Source organism: Capra hircus, chromosome 2 (genome assembly GCF_001704415.2).
Source record: "Capra hircus breed San Clemente chromosome 2, ASM170441v1, whole genome shotgun sequence".
Taxonomy (NCBI): Eukaryota; Metazoa; Chordata; class Mammalia; order Artiodactyla; family Bovidae; genus Capra; species Capra hircus.
In genome coordinates this window covers 100988807-101006685 of record NC_030809.1, presented here as the reverse complement: position 1 = coordinate 101006685, position 17879 = coordinate 100988807, and the positions used below count along the sequence as shown (strand labels likewise).

Sequence of the window (17879 nt, the reverse complement as noted above, 5' to 3'; positions counted from 1 at the left end):
CAGAGGTGCTTGGTAGCCAAATTCAATCCTTGGTAATTTGCTATTCATATTTAACTACTGAAGCAAATACCAGGAAGTCTGTCTGGGGTTTTAGGGAAGGGTAGAGCTTTTAAAAACCATACCAAACTATATCTGTAAAACAGATATTCCTTTTGAGTTGTATTTTATACTAAATTTGCACTTTGTGCCTTCAACAGAACTGGACTAATAAAAGGTGAAATGTTCATTTCTTCATTCAAATTAGAAGAATGTATCTATGGTGTCCAATTAACTTTCAGGCAGAAGTTAAAACACAAATCTAATGTTATAATTTTATTTAGCTCATATATGATAGTGTAGCTTCTAGATTATTTAGTAATATATCAATTAATTTTAATAAGATACCCAATAGCAAATGAAGATTTTGAGAGATATAGCCTGTATTTATTTTTCCAAGGTAGGACTTCTTATTAAGAGGATTAGTAATTATGTCAATCAATTCAATCTGTACAGCACCACACAAAATAGACAGGGAAGAGGCCAATAATTCTATAATTAATAATTATAGAATTAAACAGCACTTAGCCATTATAAGTGGTGAAAGGCACAAGTCACAATCCTCAGCACTTAATAAGCATTTAGAAATATTTTCACAATCAAAAAGAAATCAATTTCAACCAATAAAATTAACATTACTGTATATTAAATTAAACCTTACCAGTTGCAGTGGTTGGTACATTAAGTTTGCTTAAGTGGTCTTTTTGTGCTTTAGCTAGCAAGCATAGTCTATGAAATTCTTCTTTCAGATCCCAGAAAGTCTTCTCTATATAGCTTTTAAAAATAAATCAACATTTTAAAATGTAAAGACTATATCTTCAAATTTTAGAAATCATGATTGAATTTACAAGCACCTTTGAATGTACCACAAAATAATTACTGAAAGGTTCAAGTTTAAAAATATCATTTTAAATTCCTAGATAATATTTCCTAAAACAACTTTAATATTTGGTGAGCCAGGCACAAAGTAAGTGATAAAGTTCTAATACATACATATTGCACAAACTAGCATGTCTCCTTATTCATATATTCTACTTATGCTGGCTGTCTCATTTTTACATTAGAACTGCAATGTATTGACTTTTTGTCCTCTGTGGATATTTTAAACAGATAAAACTTAATTTTTTATTTTTCACATTGAAAAGATTAAAGATCTATCCATATAAAATGATGTGGCCATAATACTTATTCTACTGAAATAGAAGAACTTCAGAGAATTCAGTTTTTAGAACCATCTCTGATATTAACTATATGACTTATTTACGTCATTTTAACATGGAGAAGCCTTGAGTTCACCTCTTCTAGTTTCAAAAGGCTGCTGTTTCTTACAATTGCTAAAAACTTAAATATGTAAATAAAAATGTATTTCAATATTTATAATTTGTAGAGTAGGCAAAGAAGGATACAGAACTACCTTTCATGGAATAAAGGAGTGCTAAGACTCCTTGGTGAAGTTTCTTTTCTTGGAGAGGAAACCTCTTGTCTTCTTACCTTAAAGATATAAAATGATTACCACTTTAAATTGCTTCCAAACTCAAATGAGAATGGATTAACAGAAAACAATGGAAAATTTACCTTCCTCACTGAAAAGTAAATTTAGTTTTACATATATATATGTTTATATATATTACAGTGAAAGTGTTAGTCCCTCAGTCGTGTCCAACTCTTTGTGACCCCATGATTGTGGCCCGCCAGGTTCCTCTGTCCATGGGATTCTCCAGGCAAGAATACTGGAGTGAGCAGTCATTCCCTTCTCCAGGGGATCTTCCTGACCCACTGATTAAACCCTGGTCTCTTGCATTGCTGGCAGATTCTTTGTTTACTTCAAAGGTAAGGCATCAGGCAGGGAAGCCCCATATATATATTTATATTACAACAGATTTTTAAAAAATGAGAACATTCAGTGGAAAAAGGAAAATGAAAGCAGAAAAATAAGATGAAGTCATGAAGTATTTCTGGTAACTTCAAAACTACTTCCAGTATTGATAATTCAAGGAATTTCCTCAAATTCGTACCTTGATGAAATTGCTACTCTGATCACCAAGCATCTGACATGACTAGAAACTTTAGGAAAAAAATCCATGTGAGTTTACTTCTTTTCCATTATTGGCCTATACATCTAAACCAATGTCTTTGTATTTTGCTATAGATTCTTTGATGAGAAATGCAGCTGTATAAGAGGAATAAAGAAAACCAAGTTACAGCTCTTTAGCATTTAACAAGCATTTTTAAAGACAGTGCAATTATGAATTTAAGCTCCTTTAACACAAGTTCTTGCCACCACCCTGTGGCTTCCACTGGTATTACACTTATCATGACACAGAAGTCAGCAGTAAAGAACATGCAGTAATCTACTGCATAATTTAGATTTTTAAAAATCTTCAATCACACCTAGAGAACTTTGTGTACCTTTTAAAACTACAAATTGATCAATTCAAGTATTTGAAAAAATCTTAATATTATTCAGTTATTTATAATTTGGCCAAACTGCATGGGATCTTATTTAAGTTCAAATTCAAACCAGTATTTTGTATTAAGTGCCTTTTCAGATTTTTATTGAATTAAGGGTATTGTAGCTATTACTAACATGGATAATTTTACTTCATTGCTTACCACCTGAGTACATCTCCCTTATAACCTTACTTTCCAATAGGTTCTTTCAATTTCTTAAGAGTATTGTTTGTTCTTTAGGGAAAAATCTGATTCTAGTTTGTTTTTCTTAAAATTCATATCTTCTCCAATTTATTCAGTTTATTGTTCTACTTTTCCAGCTTTTCCTAAATACTAGTGTTTGCTTAACATCTCTAAAATAGTGTTATTAGTTTATAGTAAGTAGTAAAATATGATCTTGGCAACACAAACATATGCGATTTTATATATTATGTTTTCATACTGAGGTAAAACAAAGATCATCTGTTGATGCATATTTTTTGTCTGCAATATTTAGGCCATTTCTTCTTCTGGATTAAAACTGCTTTGCTGAGCTTTATGGCTTCCCAGGTGGCTCAGTGGGTAACGAAGCCACCTGCAAAGCTAGAGACGCAGGAGAATGGATTTGATCCCTGGGTCAGGAAATCCCCTGAAGAAGGGTGCTGCAACCCCTCCAGTATTCTTGCCTGGAGAATCCCACGGACGAAGGAGCCTAGTGGGATACTGTCCAGAGTCAGACATAACTGAAGTGACTAAGCATGCATGCATGCACACACTGAGCTTTTCAAAGCAGTCATATAAAAGATATTTTCACATTCACAGTTTGTTTTAAAAAGTGGTAGACAAAGGTTTTTCTTTAGTGTTATGTGCAATTAGAACACTCAGTAGATTTTAGTGTGGAAGAGGCAAAAAGGCAACATTTTAAAGCTAACCAATCATGTCAGGACACTGCAAGAATAAAAACTTCTTAAAAGGTTATATTAAATCTATAGTAACAAAATAGAGAAGAGGTAATATTAAGAGAACAGAAACATCTGACAATTTAAATAATAAAAAAGGTGACTAAACTGACTAATAATCTCCTTTTAAAATTTAGTATCTGAAATACTCAACATGGAAAAAAACCTCTCTTAGGAGCTAGAAATAACCAAAGAGAAGTAACTCCTATGATTTTAGCCTGAAAATGAAGATAGTTAAAGAAAACAGTGAAGACTATTCCAGTTTTCAAAGTATACTGATTCAGACCTAAAGTAGGAATGATTACTTCTGAAACTAAAGCCTGAAGACTAATGGGGGTGGGGGGTGGGGAGAAAGGTGAAGAAAAGCGTAGGAAAAGAATGATGAATTTTTGTTTGGCTTGCCAAATAACTCATGTCGACTTCTGAATTTATCTGGAAAAGATTCCTGGGTTGTACTGGCGGGGGGTAAAGGAAGACAGACTTACTGAGGAATCTCTGAAGCATCTAAATTAGGGACTTCAAGCTTTTTTGGAGTTAGGAATGGCTCTACTTACTATTATTTCTGTTACTATTGATATATTTCAAATGAAATTTTTATGTCACACATCCCAAGAGAAAATTCAAGAGATCTTAATATGACAGTTAAAACGAACAAAGGAAAGTAATTCTCTGACATTTTGAAGCAGGGTTTATCTAGAATGGGTAGAGAAAGTTAATGTTATTTTCCACTGTAGCAATCAAATGCAATTTTCTGAAAAAGATTATCTATTTTCTCATAGGATTTAAGATTAGTATAGTTAATAGCAACTCAGAAGCTCAGAATTTCTTTTAAAGGTAAAATTATCTTACCTAATGAAGACTACTCAGTTTGTGAGCATTTCAGAGAGTACGTAAACATTAGAAAAGATAACTAATATTTTGCTGTTTTCAAATATTATCCAGGTGGGTCCTGTACTGCAGGAAGTTGAAGTTACTACAACTTTAGATAAGGAAGCAAGAAAACTCTGAACGTTATATTTTAGGAGATTTTAACATGAAATCATTCAACAAATGAATTTATTTCGAGGTACTAAAACTTAAAATACTTAACATTATAAACTGTTCCAAGTACTAGTTTGGAAATGGCGAACTTGTGGAATGAATACTGAAATAAGAGTTTTACACGTCGTACTTTTCATTTACACTTCCAGTATGGCACTGGATAAGTCATTCAACTAAATCATTAAGATAAACCCATTTGAAACAGTTGGAAGACGTTGTGAAATGATTCCTTAAATTTCCTCTTATGTAAATTGGGAGAATTTGTTTTAGTGTAAATCAATTTAGGTTTCTCATAGATGAGTAGTATATATAAAAAAATGTTCTGTTCAAGACCTAGTTAAATATGCAAAGATACTTAAGGAAAAAAATGAAAAAGTGCTAATATTTCATTAGTCCAAAACCTTCTTATTCTTAATGCATATGCTAACGGAAAATATTTTTGTGCTGGAATCCAAGATTTGTCACACATCAACATTTCAAAGAAAGAAATGTATATCTCCCCCAACGCCTGCCTTTTTAATATCTGGCACTAAAAGTATTTTGTTCTTTTTATAAATCAATGTAAAAAATACAGAAATGATTCACAATAGCAAACATATGAATTCAATCTCTGTGTCAATTGATGATGGATGAGTAGTGAAAGAAAACGTGGTATATATGCAACAGAAGATTGTGTGTGTATATACACACACACACACATTTTAAGGCTGAAGACATCAGCTTTAAAAAGGAAGAAAATTCTGTCATTTGAGACAATATGGATAAATCTAGAGGACATTATGTTATGTGGAATAAGACAGGCACAGAAAAACAAATATAGCACAATCTCGCTTATATGTGAAATCTAAAAAAGTCAAACTCATAGAAGCAGTGTAGAACAGTGGCTGCCAGGGTTTGGGGGAAAGTAGGGGGGAGATGTTGAGTACAAAGTTTAAGTCATGCAAGATGGATCAATTCTGGAGATCTAAAGCAGAATATGACAACTGCAGTTAATATTACTATACTGTATACTTGAAATCTGCTAAGAGTATAAATCTTAAATGTTTTCACCACAATAAAAAATAAAAATAATTAATGAAGTGATAGATATGTTAATTAGCTTGACTGTGGTGATCATCTCATAATGTATACATATATCAAAACATATTACACACTGTAAATATATATAATTTTTATTTGTCAATTTATACCTCCAAAAAGCTAAGGGAGAAGAAGAAATGCAGAAAACAACTTCAATCAGAATTATTAGTTGACTCTATTAGTTTTTCTTAAAAATCATTAGTTTTTAAAAATTTTGAACAACTAAAGTCAGCAAAATTAAACTGAGTTATTTCAAACTCTTCAATACTTTTAGGGTCTATTCTCTCATGTGGAAGGAATCTTAACTTTACGAGGCTAATACTGAATAAAGGTGGTAAGTCTTCAATGATATGTATTTGAACTATAGCAAGGAATATCACTTTATTCTAGGATTCATATCAAAGATTCTCTCTAAATTTAGCTGAGATCCTTTCGTGCAAAAGGAATATTTATTTTCCAGTATCTCAGGCCACTGAGTGTAGGCTATATTTGATTTTACTTCTGAGATTATGCTTTTAAAACAGAAAAGAGACCTATGTTTTTACTTGGAACCAATATCAACCAAGAAGTCAGGGTGAGATGGGATGGATCAGTAAAGGGAATATAAACTGTGGAACAGTTACAAGCACTAGCTTAATAAAATTTACTACAGAAAAAGAAAAATAAGCAATGGAAAAAGAAACTGAAAATAAGGATTCAGTTATCACTTAGATTTCTGAAACTAAGAATGAAATGTTAAAGGAGAAACTGAGGTTGCATTTATTAGTTTAGATATACTGAGACAAAAATGGACTGAGAAAGGGAAGAGCTTAGAGTAGAAAACAGGAACAAAAAAGTTACAAGAGATTTGATAAGAACATAAAAGCATATTAAAAGTTTGAAGACAAAATATAATTTTAAAAAATACATAGAAACTGTGTTTCTAAGAACTTATGGCCATGTGAAATCTATGGTTCTCTCACTCTCAGTAGCATTACTGAAAATCTAGAAAAGCAAGAGGAGCACAAATTCTAGGAACCTTATTGGTTCTGCATGATGCAATGCGCTAGGCAGATCCACTGCCAGTGCAGGAACAATTCCAGGGCAAGATGGGATCCATCCCAGAGTTCTGAAGGAAGTGACAAGAAAATACACAATAGAAAAATAATGTTAAATATCCCAATTATTCCCAAGTGCTTCATAGGGTTTTGGTTTAATGTTAATACCCCCAAACTACTATCAACTCAATGTTACAATAAAACATCAGAAAAAGTTGTCTTGCTGAGTTTTCTTGACAAATAATTATATCTAATTGTGGGAATGCCTTTTTATGTGGAACAGAAAATAAATGATTAATTTTAAAAAGTAAGGTTTCCCATACTTCCCTCACCCCTTTGCTGAACACTACATTTAAAACAAAATAATCTGGGAAAATTCTTTTCATTAACTACTCATTTTATGTTTTATCATTACCATGGTGAACAGAGAATATCTTCATGAAAACAGCTGTTATTTAAGCAACTTGCATATATTATTTAACTTAATCCACATAATCGTGTGAATTGTTATTTAGTCGCTAAGTCGTGTCTGACTTTGCAACCCAATGGACTGTGGTCCACCAGTTTCCTCTGACCATGGGATTTTCCAGGCAACAATACTCGAGTAGGTTGGCCACTTCCTTCTGCGAGGGATCTTCCCAGGAATTGAACTTGCATCTCTTATGGCAGATGGATTTTTTTACCACTGAGCCACAGAGGAAGCTCAATCTTATGTATTAAGTATTAATACTTGAATTCAATTTTAACACTTGCTAGAGGCTTTGCTAGAGGCCTCCCTGGTGGCAGAAGATGCAGGTTCGATCCCTGTGTCCAGAACATCCCCTGGAGAAAGAAACGGCAAGCCACTCTAGTATTCTTGCCTGGGAAATCCCATGGACAAAGGAGCCTGGCGGGCTACAGTCTATGGAGTTGCAAAGAGTCGTACATGACTTAGTGACTAAACAACAGTTACTAAGGCTTTGGAAAGGTCAAATAATTTGTCTACCGTCTAGTAGAAAGTAAGTAAGTGAAGTCACTCAGTTTTGTCCAACTCTTTGCGACCCCATGGACTGTAGCCCACCAGGCTTCTCTGTCCATGGTATTCTCCAGGCAAGAATCCTGGAGTGGGTTTACAATTGAAACCCATGTCTTACTGCCCCAGGCTTCGAACTTCTTGGTTTATAGGTCCTAATTGCTAGAGAAGTAAAATATTAAGGTTATCTAACCTGGAGAAGGGAAAGGCTACCCACTCCAATATTCTGGCCTAGAGAATTCCATGGACTATATATAGTCCATGGGGTCACAAACAGTTGAACATTACTGAGCGACTTTCACTTCACTTCACTTCACTTCATCTAGCATGGTGAGGAAGATGGATAACACTTACACATTGCATCAGTGGAAACTAATTTTAAGATTCTAAAACTTGTCTGTCATATAACAAATATAGTTCTCAGCGAAGCATAGTTATAAGCCAAGTTTTGAAGTTTAAATATTACCTGGGGGAAGAAACTTTTGGTATGGCCTTTTTTTTGTGCTCAAGAATGTCAAGAAGAAATTTAAACCCCCAAATCACCTGGATAGATTTACTGAAGCTTTACAAACCAGTTCATGTATTCTCAGAAGCAATTTGGCAATAGTTTCTTAACCAAAATTTAAGTGTGTTTCTCAACCTTGTCATTAAAAGCTAACCATCTGACAACGCATAACTGGAGTACCTTACTGTTAATTCTTCTTTCAAAACCTTACTTCTCTACCTGCCTTCCTAAATACCTAATAGACATAGTTATAGTAGCTGACTGAAAATCCCTGTCTGATCATCTCAGTTGGTACATTATCTCATGATTGATATATGTTCCCTTGAAACTGGGTGATATTTTCTTGACTCACCATATGTTGAAAAATTTTGGACTATACCCTAAACACTGTGAATATTACATTGGGGAGACACTATATTATGGTGCCAAAGGGTGTTGATGTTTTTTGTTTTTGCCAGGTAATTAGATTGTTTAGACGCAGACTCCATACTGTCACTCCTCTGAAGAGCTGCAGCTCAGATCTCAGCTCATTCCTTTATGCTTTACCTGCAAACTGCTTTCAGTGTGCCCACACATCCTTGGTTCTGGGGAGATCCAGAGACTTAGGCTTAGTTTAAACACAGAACTTTGAGTGTATTTTCTCTGGCTCTCTCCTCTATGGGGCTTCTTTCCTCTCTGGTGACAGTTGTTATTCTGGGCTCAATTTCCTTTCTGGTTCTTGCAGCCAGGATGGTGGTAAGCTTTCATTTGGAATTTTAGCCACTAGAACTGTGGCCACCCTCAAGGCAAAACCAAAGAAAACTTGTGAATTTACTCTGAGCCAATTATATGCTCCACATTTTGACTCCTCTCCAAAATATGCAAAGTTCATATCCAAAGTCCTCAGATAATTGTTTTGTTTGTATGTTGCACAGTTACTACTGTTATCTGTAGAGGACTGGTTTGCTCAGTACTCATTCCTCACTGTAATATAAGCTGAACTTCCAAACTCAATTTTCTTTTGTTAACCCCTCCATTCTTTTGAGGATTCACCATGGTTTTCTAGAGATGTCTTCATCACCAATCCAATGACCTTTCCTAAAGTTCACCTTCTGCTTAATGCTCTTTTGACAGTTTTTCACTGTAGTGAGCAGCTTTTCTTTCTTGATAATTTTTTGGCTACCAGTATAATATTTAGGTTTTCTTAAGTTCTGGTGTTTTCACTGGTCCTTATTCTTCCAAGACTAAAAATGAAGGTATTCTCTAAGATTAAGACATGAGGGTACACTGTTCTTCCCTTATTATCCACCTTTCTTATTATTCATTCTCATGTTACGTCTATCGAGTATTTATTTCTTAAAGTCTATCTTCAGGCTCACTGTATCTCTTGATAGCCACTCTCAATTTTCTTTGAATCCAATATATTTTTACCTATTCTGTTCCCTATTGTAGAGCACCACATTTTAACATATAATGTAATGACCATTTTCTTAAATCTGATTTACACTGCTAATCTTCATTTTCCCTTATTAATATAAGGCCATTCTCCTTAGCATCAAAAAACCTTAGAGAAAGATAAAACCTTAAGGAAACTGAGATTAGGCTTTCCTGGAATAGTAAAATTCAAAACAAAACTAGAGGTCTGATAAAGTGCTACCAACTTTTTATTTTGCCAAGAAAAAGCTTAGTAAAAACAACTAACTATAAAGATCTATTATCTTTTTCATATAAATGAGAAATTGAGGGACTTCCTTGGTGGTCCAGTGTCTAAGACTCTGCACTCCCTAAGATGGAGGCCTGGGTTTGATCCCTGGTCAGGGAAGAAGATTCCATACGTTGCAAATAAGAGTTCACATGCCGCAACTAAAGATCCCACATGCTGTAAATGAAGACCAAAGATCCTGCGTGCCACAACTAAGACCTGGTGTAACCAAATAAAAAAATGGACATTTATCAAAAAAGTAGAAGGGAGAGTTTTAGATTTAGCTTTACCAAAAGTTTTCACTCTGTCCTCAGGACAAGATAAGAAACAAGAGCTGGGGCAAGAACAGGGATTTTGTGACTGCAACATGGGAAAAGAGGAGGAGGAGAGAAGATTCAGTGAGCAGCATCAAAAAAGAAAGCAAGATTTACTGTGGCAACTGACCATCCAGCAGGGATATATCCTAAATTACACTTTCAGGGAATCTGGACAAGTCAGTGACCCCTTGCAGCATTATTTGGATGAAATGTAGAAGGAGACATGCTGCCTTAATGTTAAATAGTGAAGAGCAATTACAGGTAGAAACAGCAGTGGGTAAACCCATCCAATATGGAATATAAAAATCACTACTGATAAACAAAAGAGGAGAGAGAAAACAAAAGATAGCCACCTCAGAATTATTTGGTTTTCCAAAAGGAACTTATCAGAGAAGGAGAAAAACAAATCACATTTAATGGCTTAGAGAATGCCAAGGAACTAATTTACAATAGTTTTATTAGGATTCTAAGATCTTTCTCTCTATTTTAGAGCAAAGTATCAAGTGTATGGAAAGATGTTTAATTGGCAAAGAAAAAAAAATCTTTCAGGGAAAAAGTCAGCTTGCATAACAGGGCAAGAGTGCCTTAAGTAAGCAACAAAGACACTGAAAGAGCATAACATATTAGGTACAAATGATAAATTAGCTGTGCCCTCCCCATCTCTTTCCCATCAAATTCTAGCAATATCTTAAAGAAGACTACAAATTCAATAAGAGTTGTTAAAGTAGCAACTTTCCCGGTGGTCCAGTGGTTAAGATGCCACGCTTCCACTGCAGGCCACAGAGGTTCGATCCCTGCCTCGGTCAAGATAAATTAGGGATGAACAGAGTACAGTAACTCTGTGTTGTGGACTCTGGAGAAGAGTAGAGAAAAGAAAAATGGGAAATGTAAGAAAGCATACAAAAGGGGGAAATAAGGGGAGAAAAGCCACATTTGAGATATTTAAATTTGCTTAGAAGTTAGAGAAAAAGATTTAAAAAATAATATGCCACGTCTCATTATCTTCTCCCCTCAAAATTTATTTCCAGTATAAAAACAAAGCAAAACCTAGCGGTCTGGCACCGATGCTTGGCTCCCCCATGTCGTTCTTTTCTCGTTTTTCTGGCTGAATTCCCACCTGGAGCGTGGAGGCTCACCGAGTCTACTTATTTGCCCTGGCTTCTAAGACCCACGCGAGAGGGAGCCCAAGGTGGGGCACCCTCCGCTATTCAAGCGGGCGCCGGTGGCCTACGTAGACGGTGCAAGTTCCTTGTCTTGGAACTTAATTGGTTTTCCGCGTAAACCAAGTTATTCAGCCTCTTTTCCCCACTAACTTTCCTACTACACTATTCTTTCCTAATCTCTCTTTATATTTCTAAATAAGTAAGTTTTTCCTCGCCAAAAAAAGCAAAACCTAAAATTACATATTAAATTAAAAACCAGTAACTCACCAAGATTAATATAGAGAGATCTGTTGTGTTTCTTTACGTTAACAATAAAGTATCAGAACTGGAAACTATCAATAAAAGAATAATCTCTTTTAAAATCACATCACAAAATAAATAAAACACTTAGAAATAAACCTGATCAAGGAGGTGAAAGACTTATATTCTGAGAAAAAAAAACATTAATAAAGGAAACAGCAGATGATTCAAGGAAATGGAAAGACATTCTATGCTTTTGGATTGGAAGAATTAATATTGGTTAAATGGCTGTACTACTCAAAGTAATCTATAAATTTAATGTGATCCTTATCAAATTACCCATGACATTTTTCACAGAACTAGAACAAATAAGCCTAAAATTTATACAGAACCCTAAAAAACCCAGAATTGCTGAAGCAATCCTAAGGAAAAAGAACAAAGCTGGAGGTATAACACTCCCAGATTTCAGACAATACTACAAAGCTGTAGTAATTAAAACAGCACTGTACTGGAACAAACAGATGGATCAACGGAACAGAGCAGAGAGCCCAGAAATAAACTCACACACCTACAGTCAATTCATCTTCGAGAAAAGAGGCAAGAATATACAATGGAGAAAAAACAGTTTCTTCAGCAATTAGTTATTGGGAAAGACAGAAATCTATTGTTAGAACACACCCTCACAACATACACAAAAATAAAATGGCTTAAAGACTTAAATATAAGACATGACCCCATAAAGCTCCTAGAAGAGAACATAGGTAAAACATTCTTTAACATAAATTGTACCAATGTTTTCTTTGGTCAGTCTCCCAAAAACAAACAAACGGGGTCTAATCAAACTTATAAGATTCTGCATAGCAAAAGAAAGTATAAACAAAAGGAAAAGATCACCTACAGAATGGAAGAAAATATTTGCAAATGATGTGACTAACAAGAGCTTAATTTCCAAAATATACAAACAGCTGACACAACTCATTAACAGAAAGAAAAAAAAACAACAACAACCCCCAATCAAAATATGGGCAGAAATATATATGGAATTTAGAAAGATGGTAACGATGATCCTATATGCGAGACAGCAAAAGAGACACAGATGTGAAGATGAGACTTTTGGACTCTGTGGGAGAAGGCGAGGGTGGGATGATCTGAGAGAGTAGCAATGAAACATGTGCATTATCATATGTGAAAGAGATCGCCAGTCCAGGTTTGATGCATGAGGCAGGGTGCGCAGGGCTGGTGCACTGGGATGACCCAGAGGGATGGGATGGGGAGGGAGGTGGGAGGGAGGGTTCAGGATGGGGAACACATGTACACCCATGGCTGATTCATGTGAATGTATGGCAAAAATCACCACAATACTGTAAAGTAATTAGCCTCCAATTAAATTAAAAAAAAAATATATGGGCAGAAGACCTAAATAGACATTTCTCCAAAGAAGATGTAAGACTGCCAATAGGCACATGAAAAGATGCTCAACATCATTAATCATTAGATAAATGCAAATCAAAACTACAGTGAGGTACCACCTCACACTGGTCAGAATCAGTTCAGTTTAGTTGCTCAGTTGTGTCCAACTCTCTGCGACCCCATGGACTGCAGCACGCCAGGCTTCCCTGCCCATCACCAACTCCCAGAGCTTGCTCAAACTCATGTCCATCAAGTCAGTGATGCCACCCAATCATCTCATCCTCTGTTGTCCCCTTTTCTTCCTGCCTTCAATCTTTCCCAGCATCAGGGTCTTTTCTAATGAATCAGTTCTTCAATTTTTACAACAGAAATTTCAATGTAAATATTAAAATGATTTGGATATCCATTTTTTTTCTTAGAGTTTGTGATATATTTATTATGACACTTTGGGAAAACTTTAAAGAATAAACTTGTTGAAAGCAACCTTCTAATTGTTATTCTACCAGAAAGTTTATAAACAAAAACTAATCATCAAATAAAGTAATATAGAAGTGTTACATATAAAAAGAAGGCATATTTGATCTAATCTCTAAAAATAAAACCAGGGGGAATGGAACATTTGCTCTGAGAAGGCAAGTTATTATACACAAACACGTTTTCTCCAACTCTTTGTAATCCCTAGGCTAGGCTGTGATGTGCCATTGTATAGTGGGCATTTCTATCTAATAAAAGATGAATCAAGCCTTAAGAGAATAAGGGATATATATATATATACTTTTTTCTTTTTACAAAAGTAAGAACGTAAGAAGTCATATTTTTTTTAAAGTTCCTCTCTCAGGAAAGGTATGGTGTATTTGGTGATGTAAATTATATTTTATTTTGTCATGGAAATCACTTGATAGTTACCTATCTTGACTAATGGTCTAATTTCTATTCAAATAATAAAACAATATTTATCATATACCTGTATATGATAACTTTTATTTTAAAGCATTTACTATATATATAAAACCAAGCACCTGATAATATATAGCAACCTAGCCAACCAATAAATCTAGTTTAAGAGACTTACAACAGAGAAAGTATCTACAGTGGTGAGAGAAGCTGTGGGGGCTTGAAACTCAGATGGAAATCTCAAAGTGAGAAGTGCACTTGGAGTCCAGAGTATATGAGATATGAACAATTCAAGGATGGAAACCTCCCAAGGCCATCCAAGACCTAGACTTGTGAGGCAAAGATTTTATAAGCTACAGTGCCTGCCGAAATTGTCACACATAAATGGAGGAACACACCATGGGTAAATGTCTCTCACTGAAGAACTGTCTACAGAATAAAGAAACAAAAAGAAGCACTATCCTCTGAAGTCATGATTATGTCATTTAAAAAAGTTTATAGTAAATGAAATTGGTTTTTCAAAACCCTCAGTTTTAGCTTTCCATTTATTTTATGTTGCCCATAGTAGCCTGGAATAATATTAGTCCTTGCCTAGAAATTATTCTTTTTCCATTAAAATACTGTATAAAACTTAAGTTTACATGTCTACGCATATAATATTAAGATATAAGCAAGTTAAGAATTTGTTTTTTTCCCTCCTACTTAAACTAAATGTTGAGTGCCTGATCAAGCCTACCTTTAGCTCACTGGGAATATTTCTTTCTAAATTAAGGTTCTATATATTTATCTGTGGGCTTCCCTTGTGGCTCAGCTGGTAAAGAATCTGCCTGCAATGCAGGAGACCTGGACTCAATATCTGGGTTGGGAAGATCCCCTGGAAAAGGGAAAGGCTACCCATTCCAGTATTCTGGCTGGGAGAATTCCATGGACTATGTATAGCCCATGGGGTTGCAAAGAGTTAGACACCACTGAGCGACTTTCACACATATTTATCTGTACCATAAAATGATAATTTGGATTTCATTCTGTCATGTAATTAGGGTTTCATATTGTCTTATAATTTGCTTGTTATTACTATGGATCTGCAAATCTCTGTTTCCCCAACTAGGTTGTAGCTCCTTAAAAGAGGCAAATCTTACCTCCTTTTTTTTTTTTTTTTTTGTATTCTTATCAAAGACTAGCAAGACTGGGAAAATAGAAGGGAGTTCAATAAATACTTCTTGTCTAAGTGATTGACAAGTGAATTTTTAGACATCAGTTTTCTTCAAACATGTCATAGCTTCTATATATACTTGCAATTGCCAGGTACAGCATATCTTATTTCCTTACTGTTAGCTCTGATGGCAGCTCCACAGCTCCATCACTGTTTTACTATTCTGAACCTACAAAATTTTTCCTGCTCCTCAAAGCTACCATATATTTGCTGATCTAATCACAATGATTGTTACATTAGAAATTTGCCAAGTGTCTAACTAGCATCTTTCAGCAACAACTGTGTTCTTTGTATTTTCAAACTTTTGTTTAAATACCTCAGATGAAAAAAAGATGCATAAAGAATAAATTATATAAAACCAGAAACAAAGCATAAAAACAGCTCTTTATACACATGAATACATGGTCTCTAATTAAGTTAAAAGTTCAAATAAACTCATATAATATCTACTTTGTATCCTGGATCCTAGACCACTCAATAATGTCTACTTGGTTATTAAATCAGGACTTTAAGTCAAGAGGGCAGTTTAGAGGTACTGAATGAATGAGTGAAAAAATTTACTAATATTGCTAAATTCTTTTATGTATTTTACCTTATTGCTCTCTATATATTGTGTCAAAACACTCTAGACTTTTATATAACTTACACACACACACACACAAATGGAAAAGATGACAAAATTTTTTGACACACCCTATACACCTAGGATAACATTTAGTTTGACAACTGAAGTGGTTCCTAAAGCACTGTTTCAGAAAATTTTGTTTTCAAGATCATAAAAATGACCCAGGGGATTTTTCTGGAAGTCCAGTGATTAGGAAATCTGTGTTTTCACTGCGCTTGGCCTGGGTTCGAGTCCTGGTCAGGGAACTAAGATCCCACAAGCCATGTGGTGTAGCCAAAAAAACCCCCAGTATATTACCATCCTCGCTTTTTTTACAAAAGTAAATTAAACAATGCCAATTTGTATTTACATTAAAATACAAAATTTGCTAAATACTAACTGCCATCATGACATATGTTACTATGTCTGACAATGGTGTCCTGCAAACAACTGTAGTCTTTGCCAAGAATAAGTATATGTATTTGTGACTGATTTGATTCTTTACAATTTTTAATTTTCACAGCAATAAAATGCAAGTTCCTTGGTTCTCTAAAGCACTGCTCAGCTAATCTCCCCTGGAAAGTCTATATTCATATTAGAATTTTTGAAACTACTCTCAAGAGAAATAAGCTATGATATTTCTTTCCTCTGAGATGAATAATAATAGAATTCAGGAAGTCAAATTCATTATTAAATCCTGCCAGATTCCTCTGCCTTACATTCATATTTATCACATGGTAAATGAAGCACTGTGCTGTCCGCCACACACCCTTGATCTTTTTGGTACCCTCTTCTGTACACCACCATCTACAATCCCTGTAATACTTTTAAATACAGTAGGTCTACAAAAACTTTGATAATATTTTTTTTTTTCAAGAGGAAGAACTTATTTTCTTATTTCTGGAGCACTTAGTGATTCATTCCTAATAAGCAGAATAAAGGACTGTGAAGAAAGCTGAGTGCCGAAGAATTGATGCTTTTGAACTGTGGTGCTGGAGAAGACTATGAGAGTCCCTTGGACTGCAAGGAGATCCAACCAGTCCATTCTGAAGGAGATCAGTCCTGGGTGTTCTTCGGAGGGAACGATGCTGAAGCTGAAACTCCAGTACTTTGGCCACCTCATGCGAAGAGCTGACTCACTGGATAAGACTCTGATGCTGGGAGGGATTGGGGGCAGGAGGAGAAGGGGATGACAGAGGATGAGATGGCTGGATGGCATCACTGACTCAATGAACCAAGTCTGAGTGAACTCCGGGAGTTGGTGATGGACAGAGAGGCCTGGTGTGCTGTGATTCATGGGGTCGCAAAGAGTTGGACAAGACTGAACGACTGAACTGAACTGAACTGAACTGAACTGAACTGAACTGAAAGATGTGATTTTAGAGACTAGATTTTAGAAAGCACTGTGGCCTCCTCCTTGCTATCTTGTATCTCCTTCTTTCTTAGTCTGAGTAAAATACCTGTCAGTGTGAGGAGAGGCCTGTGTGGCCAGACCTCTTGTCAACAGCCATCTTGAAAGTGGATCCTCCACCCACAGTAAAGCCTTCAGATGACTGGAAGGCCTTGGCCACATCTTGACTTCAATAACATGGGATCCTGAACCAGTACCACCCAGCTAAGTCATTCCTGAATTTCTGATTCACAGGAAGTGATAGTTGTTGCTAAGTACTAGGGTAAATCTGAGGTGGTTTGTTAGAAAACATCTATTTCTGCTTTATTGACTATGCCAAAGACTTTGACTGTGTGGATCACAATAAACTGTAGAAAATTCTGAAAGAGATGGGAATACCAGACCACCTGACCTGCCTCTTCAGAAATCTGTATGCAGGTCAGGAAGCAACAGTTAGAACTGGACATGGAACAACAGACTGGTTCCAAATAGGAAAAGGAGTACGTCAAGGCTGTATATTGTCACCCCGCTTATTTAACTTCTATGCAGAGTACATCATGAGAAACGCTGGACTGGAAGAAACACAAGCTGGAATCAAGACTGCCGGGAAAAATATCAATAACCTCAGATATGCAGATGACACCACCCTTATGGCAGAAAGTGAAGAGGAGCTAAAAAGCCTCTTGATGAAAGTGAAAGAGGAGAGCGAAAAAGTTGGCTTAAAGCTCAACATTCAGAAAACGAAGGTCATGGCATCCGGTCCCATCACTTCATGGGAAATAGATGGAGAAACAGTGGAAACAGTGTCAGACTTTATTTTTTGGGGCTCCAAACTCACTGCAGATGGTGACTGCAGCCATGAAATTA

General features: G+C 35.5%; 1 protein-coding gene across 6 annotated transcripts in view; it reads right to left on the bottom strand.

Moving 5' to 3' along the window:
• The window catches only part of TANK (TRAF family member associated NFKB activator), a 98352-nt gene that overhangs the window by 10018 nt on the left and 70455 nt on the right, over positions 1-17879 (bottom strand). For all 6 annotated transcript variants that reach the window (XM_013969371.2, XM_013969370.2, XM_005676056.3 and 3 more), the window contains exons 5-6: positions 1451-1527; positions 698-810 (exon numbers count right to left, since the gene is read on the bottom strand). In XM_013969371.2, the coding sequence (XP_013824825.2) occupies positions 698-810; positions 1451-1527 (190 nt within the window). The remainder of the gene's footprint in view (positions 1-697; positions 811-1450; positions 1528-17879) is intronic.